Raw genomic sequence first — 9,800 nt, 5'->3', positions numbered from 1 at the left:
GGAGGGGGCTAGTGAACCAGGGGGCGGGGTCAAATTTTGAGGGCGGAGCTAATCCTATAGGAAGGTGTGGTTCTGGGTTCTGGGTTTAGTTTAATTCTTAGGTTAATCGGGGGCATGGTTAATGGCTCTGGGGGTGGGAATAGAACTTTAGCTGCCACAAGACCCAAGCCTCTGGGGGGCGGGGCTAGCTCAAATAAACAAGGACTGGGGACCCAGCTGGAATGAAAGCGCAGCTGCGCACAGGGTACCTGGGCAGACTTGAGGTTTAGATGTCAGGCTCTGATCATGCGAAGGAACTTCTGGGAAATCCAATAAAAGATTTAGGAGAGGTTTTTGGAATAGGGGAGTGTCTTCTTCCACCTCATCCTCCTCTCAGAACTGGGGGCTACCGCTTCGGGATGAAAAGCAGGAAAGACCCTGCCCCCTCCAACCTGTCTGCATCCGTATTGGCCGAGGAGCCTGTGCGACAGGCTCTCATTGGTTCCTAACAGGCAAGGGGGGGGGGCGGTCTAGAGAAAATGCACTCAGTTTGTGGGCGGGACCAGACAGTACCTAGGGGGGACCCGGACGCAGCCAATCCTGGCCTGAAGATCGTGTTGGGGACTGGCAGTGCAGTCTCCCGACCCCCCTTTCTGGGCATCCTGGGGGATGACCCCAGTGCCAGGCTGGGCGCCGGCCGCCTGATGCTGGGTGGGCCAAGCTGGGGATGCTGGAACGAAGGGCGTTGCTATGGCAACGGGAGGCAGGGCCTGGGGGGGGGACCGGGCCCGGGCTGGGGCTGGGGGGGCCGGTTGTGGCTGTGGCGGGGCGATGGCGGAGCGCGGCCCGGCCTTCTGCGGTCTCTACGACACGTCTTCGCTTCTACAATACTGCAACGGTGAGACCGCTCAGTTCCCACCCTGGCCCCACTCTGGGCTGGCCCTGTCTCCTCTTGCCCCAACCCTCTTCTTCCAAGTCCTTAGCTCCCGGTTTTCCCTATAAACAGGATTTTGACCCCGGAGCAAGGTTCCCCATCCCCAAAGCCAAGAGCCGATGTCCCACCTGCTCCCAAGGTGGCTAGATAGAAGGAAGGATAAATATCCTGAAGAAGCCTGTGCTTAGAAGGAGGGAAGGCCTGGAAGGGGGGGGGGTGTCTGCTGAGCCTGGAACCCAGTCTCCCCCCTCAACCCTCTGGGACCCTACTCTGTGTCCCTAGCATGGCAGGGGGAGGCAGACAGCTGGGGGTGGGGTGGGTGATGCTAAGTTGAGGGCTGGGCATTGGACCAGTCAAACACCAAAGGACTTCCCCTCTACTCTATTCCCAGTCTTCAGCCCTGCCCCCCTCCCACCCATTTCTCCCTAGACGGATGACTATGGCCCCAAAAGGGCCATTTTGAGTGTCTAGCTCGGATGAGGGGTCCTGAGAGGGAGAAGAGGGAAGACAGGAGAAGTGGAAAGTGGGGGCTGGTCTCTGGGCCTGTAGAGACCAGAGAACTTGAGTCACTGGGTGGGACCATCAGACCCAAGGCCTCAGCTTGAAGCTGGCTGCTCAGGGTCAATCTGCCCCCAGGGCACTCCTAGGAGAAGGGCCTGAGAAAGGGCTGTTTCTGAGTTTGGAGGTCACTCCCCTGGGCACACACCCTTTGGCCAGAGACCCCTGGAGTTGGCAGATGACCTAGAATGTTCATCTCATCCTTTTTGCCTTTAAGGGGCAGGATGACAGATCAAGTATGGGTTCTGCCCCTAAAAGGGAAAAAAGATGTGTTTCCTTGCAAAAGTGACTTTGACCTTCTGGACTCCCATGTACTGCAGCTATTTGATTTGGGGTGCATAAGGTGCGTTAGGTACCATATTTAATGGCTTATTTTATTCTGGATTTATTAACCATATATCATGTTCTGGGAAACATGGTAATCCAGGGCCTAATTGATATAGAATTAACTGTAGTATTACTAATGGTAGGTAGAAAGGGCTCCATATAAGGCCGATGGTTGTCTCCTGACCCCCCTCCCTAACTGGCTAAGTGACCCTTGTCTCTAAACTCCCTCCCTCCCTCCCACCTCTCTCTTCAATTTCTTCCTTTTGCAAAATGTGATGACCTATAGAATCTTGGGACTTCTTAATGGATTTCAATTCTCTGCAGCACTCTCCCTCTGACCTCTAGAGCCCACCCCCATCTTCCTTCTGCAGGTTCATCCAAACACCGGACCTGAGAAGGCTGAGTAGGTGGGGGGAGGGAGGGAGGGAGGGCGATAGGCGATTGGGCCACGGAGGGAGAGGGGGGGGACCAGAGGCTGCAGTGCAGGAGCCCAACAGACAGGCTGGGCAGCCTAGGGACACAGGATGGCAGGTGCAACCTCCGGCCTCGCTCATGTTCCTGATACCATCTTTATTTAAACCAGGCTGAGATTCAGGGCCTCCTCAGCTGTGGTCAGCAATGAGTCTGGGTAGGAATGGTCTGGGAGGGGAGGGAGAGGAAGGCCACCTAAGACATCCCCCCCTCACCTGGGGGAGGGAATGGACAGAGTAAGGGGGAGCGATGGAGTCACTGAAAACTGTACCTGTGGGTTGAAGAGAAGGGAAAGAGACAAATCTAGGGTGGGGTATAGAGGCTACATAAAAGGAGGGGGACAGAGGAGAGAAACTCTGGCTAGGCCAAGGGATCCGGTGTCATCCTTGGCATCTCTGCCTGCTTGGGTCTCTAGGGTCTAAGTGATGCCTGCAATCCCTATGTCTGCCGCCAGGGGTCGTAGACGCTCTATCCTTGCAGCTTGAGGGGGGGCCGAACCCCTTAAGAGAGGAAAGGAAGGGGAAGTGGGGGAGGAACATGACCCAACCTTTTGGTTTGGAAAGTCTTAGATACGGAGAGAGAACGTGCATATCTGCAATAGAGTATTGATATTCGTCAGAACGGTGGGGCCCCGCTCTAGAACGTTGTCACTAGTAGGTTGATGTCATCTTTTCGATGCTGATATCACTCAGAGGTATTTAGCATCTTAGTCACAGAATCTTAAAAGCAGAGTGAGGCTCTGGGATGGGTGGATGTTGCAAGATAGAAAGGGACTTTCCCCACCACCATCACCCCCCCCAGGTCGCATGGAGGGGACGGGAGGGGGGAGAGCGAGAGAGCTAGAGAGAGCTAGAGACAGACCTGGGATTTACTATCTAGCTACTACTATCTATGCATAACACATGAATGCATATGGGGGAGGAGGGAGGGGGATGAGGAGAGAGAGGAGAGAGAGAGAGAGAGAGAGAGAGAGAGAGAGAGAGAGAGAGAGATCCTCCTTGTGGGAGCCCTCTTCTCATGCCATTCTCCAAGCATCCCAGGGTGCAGGAAAAGCAGGGAGCATGGCTGGTCCCTGATAGACCCTGGAAAGACCCGGGACGCTCCTGGCCTGGGAGCCCCTGGTGGCCCCCTTGCAGCCAGCGTCTCCCTGGCGTTCCAGATGACAATCTGTCGGGTACCAGTGGTATGGAGGTGGACGACCGCGTGTCGGCGCTGGAGCAGCGGCTGCAGCTGCAAGAAGACGAACTGGCGGTCCTAAAGGCGGCGCTGGCGGACGCGTTGCGTCGCCTGCGGGCCTGTGAAGAACAAGGCGCAGCACTGCGCGCCAGGGGCACCCCCAAGGGCCGCGCCCCCCCGCGTCTGGGCACCACCGCCTCGGGTATCCTGTCTAGGTGGAGGGTTGTGATGAGGCGGGCCCGAGGCCTGGACCCCACACTCACCATCCTCTAACTCCATCGCTCCAGTGTGTCAGCTCCTGAAGGGACTTCCCATCACCAGGACACCCCTCAATGGCTCGGGACCCCCGCGACGCGTGGGCGGCTATGCCACCTCTCCGTCTTCCCCCAAGAAGGAGGCGACCTCCGGGCGCAGGTAAAGCAGACCTTGTAGGAGGCTTGAGGGGCAAAGGCCTGAGCTCCAGCATCACTTGCGTTATCCCTTCATCACCCTGGTCTTTACACAGCAGCCGCCGCTACCTGTCACCTGAGCGTCTGGCCTCGGTGCGCCGCGAGGACCCTCGGAGCCGAACCACATCTTCCAGCAGTAACTGTAGCGCAAAAAAAGAAGGGTACGTAGTGGGGTGGGGCCCGAACCCCAGATAGGATGTGGAGTGAGTGCACGGGGGAATTTAGAGAGGAGCCCCTGACCGTGAGGTCATAACCTAGAGAGGGGTGAGCTTGTTCACAAGGGTTGGGTGCAGTGTTGGGATAGCCTGGTCAAAATGGAAGGCCTGCAGGGGCGTGGCCAAAATTGGGGGGTGTGGCCAGAGGTTAGGAAACTGGAACGAACCCCAAAGACAAGGGTGGTAAAGGGCAGCTGAGGAAGCTAGGGAGGAGCCAGGTTCATGGGTGTGACTATTAAGGTAAAAGAAAGTCTCCATTGAGTCTCAGGCTAGAGTCAGGGTCCAAGACTCAGAGTTTCTATAGGGAAAGGAAAATAATTAAAGATAAGGGTGCGGTTGGAATTTGGGGGTGCTGTTAGAGTTGGCTTGAGAAGAATCAGAACCTGGGGTGAGGAGAGTGGGGTTACCACCAAGTGAGGACCTGTCATTTCAGGAGCCTGTGTCTGGTAGAGCCAGAAGATGCCAGATGGAAATAGGATTTTAAACTTGGGTGGGGCCATAGTGGGTGTGGTCCAAGTTTAAGAGATTGCTTGGACAGCATTGGGACTGGGTTCTGAGAAAGTGGGCAGGGTCAGAATGCTTGGTGGGGTCTGAGGAAAGAGGTGAGGGAGCTGTCAGTTACTAAGAGAGGGAAGCTGAGTGTGATGGTGGCTCAAGCCTCTAACCACAGTAGAGATTGAGGGAGGCCAGTTACACAGTGAATTCTAGTACAGCCTGGATTAAAAATAAATAAAGGTGTAGTGTACTTGCCTGTCATCCCAGAGCTGGGAGGTAGAAGCAAGAGAATCAGGGAGTTCAAGGTCATCTTCTCACTACATACCCTGCTGGAGGCCAGCCTAGGCTACACGAGACCCTGTCTCAAGAGAGAGGAGACAGAGACACAGAGACAGAGAGCCAATCCAGGGCAAAGTTAGAAAGTGGAAGTGGGGAGCTGGAGAGATGGCTCAGCAGTTAAGAACACTGACTGTTCTTGCAGAAGACACAGGTTTGAATCTCAGCACCCACATGGCAGCTAACAACTGTCTGTAACTCCAGTTCCAGGGGATCCAACAGTCTCTTCTGACCTCCGAGGGTATTGCAAGACACGGGTGTGCTTACCTACATGCAGGCAATACACACATATACATAAAATAAATAAAATATTTTAAAAAACAATTAAAAAAATAAAAGAAAGTGGCAGTGGGTGTGATCAGAGGTGGAGTCAATTTAAGATTTGGGCAGAGTCATAGTGTAAGGGTGTGATCCTGCTGTCACTTGGTGTGGCCAATGTTGAGAGTCTGGGCTATGTCAACTGCCCCCTGCACATTTCAGTTTCACTGTAATAATATGTTCTGGTCAGGCTTAAATGCATTTGCCCATTCCATTCTCACAAGCACCCTAGAAAGTGTAGATATTCTATCCCATTTTTTAAAAGGTGTATTTATTGTTACTTTATATACATGAGTGTTTTGCCTGCATGTATGTAAGTGCACCACATGAGTGCAATGCCCAACGGAGGCGTTGGATCCCTTGGAACTGGAGTTACAGGTGGCTGTTAGCCATCATGTGGATGCTGGATGCAGGGAACCGAACCTGGGTTCCTCTTAATCGCTGGAGGCCAGCGATTTTTAAAATGAGGAAATCGAGGCAGAAGTTGGGCAATCTGTCCACGCTTCCAGAAAGGGGCAGAACTAGGGATTTGAGCTCAGGCAAGCTCGATCCCAGGTCTGTGCGATCCACTAGTCTCTCCGCTGCTCCCCCACCCCAAAGCGCTGGGTAATCAGGACTCCACTGGCCCGCCTGTGGGGATCCGGTGCACCCCCACACACCCTGCCTGGGTCAGGGGCAGAGGGCGGGGCACGGAGGGGCGGGGCGGGCGCCTCCCAGGGCCGGAAGCCGTGGAGTTGGTCCCGGCTCCACCCCCGGCCCCGAAGCTCCGCCGGCCGCCGCCATGAGCTGCTTTGGAGCTTGGTGAGACCCTTTCGCAAACACCCCTGAGCCTGATCTTCTTGATCCTGGATCCCAGGCCTAACCTATCCCACCAGGGAACCGAGCACCAAGGGCTCCCCTATTTCTCCTGCAGCCGAGAGGAGGTGGAGACACGCCCCTTCCTCTAAACTTTCACTGCTTACCTGGCTGCCAGAAATTTGGGGTGCTGGGATGAGGCGGAGGGAGGGGAGGAGGGAGTGCCGGGGAGCATTTTGCTGAATAAGAGGGAGGGTCCTTTAGAGACTGCAGTCTTCCAGGATCGAGTGCCTGCCACTTCGTGCTGTGTGATCTTTTGGCGATCTCTGCCTCTCTGGGCCTGTGTCTTAGGCTCTGCAAGATCTACCGAGCAAAGCACAGGGCCTGCAGAGAGGTAGCGCTCCGCTCCTTTCGCGCCTGATTATTCGTCAGAGACCTCCACAGAACCACGGGGTTGGGGAGTACTTCCTCACTTATCTGATCTGCCTGTTAAAACACTTCTTTTTTTCTTTCTTTTTATAATTGCATCTTATCCTGACAGCAAAACCAAAGAAGTTATCTTCAGCATGGGTGAGTGTGGAGGGTGGGCGGGGCCTGATTGATTGTTAGGCTTGGGGGGATGGGGGTCAGGGTTGGGGATCTGGTGTCCTGGCTGCTAGGCCTTTGCCTGTCTGTCCTGATTTTCTCCACCTGTTTATTAACAAAGAAAGAGAGATAGAAGGGGGAGGAAGAAAGAAAGAAAGAAAGAAAGAAAGAAAGAAAGAAAGAAAGAAAGAAAGAAAGAAAGAAAGAAAGAAAGAAAGAAAGAAAGAAAGAAAGAAAGAAAGAAAGAAAGAAAGAAAGAAAGAAAGAAAGCGAGCAAGCAGCCGGTGGCGGTGGTGGCACATGCCTTTAATTCCAGTGCTTGGGAGGCAGAGCCAGGTGGATCTCTGTGAGTTCAAGGCTAGCCTGGTCTACATAGTGAGTTCCAGGCCAGCTGGGACTACAGAGAGACCCTGTCTCAAAAAAAAAAAAGAAAGGAAGGAAAAGAGGTGGTGGAGAGATGGCTCAGCAGTCAGTTAAGAGCACTGGCTGCTCTAGCAAAGGACCCGGGTTCAATTCCCAGCACCCACATGATGGCTAACAACTGTCCCAGTAACTCCAGTTCCAGGGGATCCAACATCTTCTTCGGACTTTACATACATGCAGGCAAAATACTCACACATAAAATAAAAATAATAAATCTTTTAAAATTCAAAAAAAAAAGAGAGAGATAGAGCTAAGTGCCTGCAACCCCAGCATTTGGGAAGCTGAGGCTGGAAGACAGAAAATTGGAGAGGTCAGTCTGAGCCACTTAGAGAGACCCTGTCTACATGTAAAGGCTGGATGTGGTGGCTTGTAATCCCAGCACTTGGGAGGCTGAGGCAGGAGGATTATCTTGAGTTCCATGCAAGCCTGACTTACATAGTGAGGTGCAGGCCGGTCTGGGTTATAAAGACCCTGTATCAAATAACAAAAATAATGATAGTAATAATAATGATTAGAGGGATGGGATTAGGCCTAGGGGCTGGTGTGGCTGACCTCTGAGGGTGTCTTGGCAGAGGAGGGCTCCGTGAAGATGTTCCTTCGGGGCCGCCCTGTGCCCATGCTGATCCCGGCTGAGCTGGCACCTACGTACAGCCTGGACACACGCTCTGAGCCACCCTCCAGCCGGCTCAAGCTAGACTGGGTGTATCCTTTGGCTAAGCTTCCTCCCTGTCCCCTTGGAAGAGGGCAGGTCTTGGAGAGGGGCTTTCAGCAGGAGAGGGGTGCTCAGGGGCCTCAGCTGGGATTGACCTAGTCACAGGAGCCCAGATATGGCTCAGGGTGCACAGAGGGAAGCAGTGTAGCCAGATTGCCCTTCTGTAAGCTTTTAATACAGTGACTGTGTGCAGAGCACTTTGTTGACACAGACTACCCTTGAACTTCTTATGTAGTCAAGGATGATCTTGAACTCCTGATCTTCTCACCAAGTGCTGGGATGGTGGGAGTGCACCCAACCACTCCTGGCTTAGCACAGCACTTGTTTTGTTTTGTTTTGTTTTGTTTCTCACTATATAGCTCAGGCTGGTCTGGAACTTATTGTGTAGATTAGGCTGGCCTCAAACTCAACAGAAATCTGCTTATCTATGCCAAGTGCTGGGATTAAAGGTGGGTGCCACCACTCTGGAACAAAAATTTTTTGTTATAAAGGTGTTATTTTCATGGTACCCATTTCACAAGTAGGAATGGATAAAACAGTAGCTTCTCCCCCAAACAAGTGCCAGGAATAGCACCTAGAGCCTTGTACATGCTAGGCAAGCACTAAGCTATACACCTAGCCCTCAGAGAGGATTCTAGGCCAGTGCTCTACCACTGGGTCACGTCCCCAGTCCGTCACTGACAGATTCTAGGCAGGAGCTCTACCACTGAGCCATACCCCAGCCCCTCACTGGGGAATTCTAGGCAGGGGCTCTACCACTGGGCCACACCCCCAGCCCTTCACTCATGGAGTTTGGGCAAGTACTCTTAACAAGCCCTTGATTTTTTTTTGAGTGTCCCTATGGCTGGCTTTAAACTCAGCATCCTACCTTAGCCTTCCAAGTGATAGAATTGCAGGTGTGCACCTCACAGGGGGCTCCCTTTGCCCCTCGTAAAGACACCTGTCACTGGATTTAGGGCCCATGGATCTCCAGTAGGATGACCTCATCCTGAGATCCTAATTACATTTCCAGACACCCATATTCCACATACAGTCATTGTCACAGCTTTGAGGGAGGGGTCAAGACCCAAGACATAGACCTAGCAAAGCATGGTGACTGGCCTGTAGTCTCAGGAGACAGTAGGATTGCTGTCAGTTGGAGGTCAGCCTGGGCTACATTGTGGGACACTGCCAAAATAACCCAGAGAGGGTCAGGAACGTGGCTCAGTCAGCAAAGTGCTTGCTGTGCAGCATGGGGACCTGAGTTCCATTCCCAGGGTCCACAGGAGGAAAAAATAATGAGCCAAGTGTATGTCTGTAATTCCAGCACAGGGTGGGGCAGAGACAGGAAGATCCCTGGGGCTGGTTGGCCGGCCAGCCTAGCTGAATCTGTGAGCTCCAGGTTCAGTGAGAGACTGTCAAAATTAAGGTGGAAAAAAAAATAAGGTGGGGCATGATTGAGGGAGGACACCTAGCCTTGACCTCTGGCCTCTATCCCACTGCAGAAGGTTGGGCGTGGTGGCGCACACCTTTAGTCCTAGCACTTGGGAGGCAGAGGCAGGCAGATCTCTGTGAGTTTGAGGCCAACCTGGTCTACATAGCCAGTTCCAGGACAGCTGGGACAATAACAACAACAAAAAACCCACTGCAGAGGCAGCAGAAGAGACAGAATGTTCCAGGGGTCTGGCTGTCCAGAGAGCCATTCACTTTGCTCAACAGGCTCCTTAACCTGCCCCTGGGTATCTCCAGCTATGGCTACCGGGGCCGGGACTGCAGGGCCAACCTTTACCTCCTGCCCACTGGGGAGGTGGTGTACTTTGTGGCTTCCGTGGCTGTACTGTACAGCGTGGAGGAGCAGAGACAGCGGCACTACCTGGGACACAATGATGACATCAAATGGTGAGGCTGGTGAGGTGGGGCAGGGCGGGGGATGGGAAAGCACAGGCTTGGGCATTGATCCAATCTGTTGGCAACTGGGCCTCTTTCCGAGTGACTGCCACCATGGTGTGTGAGAGCCAGTGCAGGGTGTGATGCATCCAACCAGCTAC

The 9,800-nt window shown here is 53.5% G+C and overlaps 1 protein-coding gene across 5 annotated transcripts in view; it reads left to right on the top strand.

The window, feature by feature from the left end:
- Nucleotides 1–522: 522 nt before the first annotated feature.
- The window catches only part of Eml2 (EMAP like 2), a 35,916-nt gene continuing 26,638 nt past the window's right edge, over nucleotides 523–9,800 (top strand). Inside the window, exons 1-7 of one of the 5 annotated variants that reach the window (XM_008852046.2) lie at nucleotides 523–877; nucleotides 3,429–3,647; nucleotides 3,733–3,859; nucleotides 3,951–4,055; nucleotides 6,595–6,623; nucleotides 7,634–7,763; nucleotides 9,502–9,651. In XM_008852046.2, coding sequence (XP_008850268.1) covers nucleotides 730–877; nucleotides 3,429–3,647; nucleotides 3,733–3,859; nucleotides 3,951–4,055; nucleotides 6,595–6,623; nucleotides 7,634–7,763; nucleotides 9,502–9,651 — 908 coding nt within the window. In that variant the 5' untranslated portion in view covers nucleotides 523–729. Of the gene's footprint in view, nucleotides 878–3,428; nucleotides 3,648–3,732; nucleotides 3,860–3,950; nucleotides 4,056–5,966; nucleotides 6,060–6,594; nucleotides 6,624–7,633; nucleotides 7,764–9,501; nucleotides 9,652–9,800 lie in introns of those variants that run through there. The other 4 variants (XR_003846929.1, XM_008852045.3, XM_008852043.3 and 1 more) reach the window with 4 other exon arrangements.

This window comes from Nannospalax galili, unplaced genomic scaffold (assembly GCF_000622305.1).
Source record: "Nannospalax galili isolate Female #2095 unplaced genomic scaffold, S.galili_v1.0 scaffold385, whole genome shotgun sequence".
Classification (NCBI taxonomy): domain Eukaryota; kingdom Metazoa; phylum Chordata; class Mammalia; order Rodentia; family Spalacidae; genus Nannospalax; species Nannospalax galili.
The sequence above is the reverse complement of the archived record's forward strand: the minus strand, read 5'-3'. Positions and strand labels throughout refer to the sequence as shown.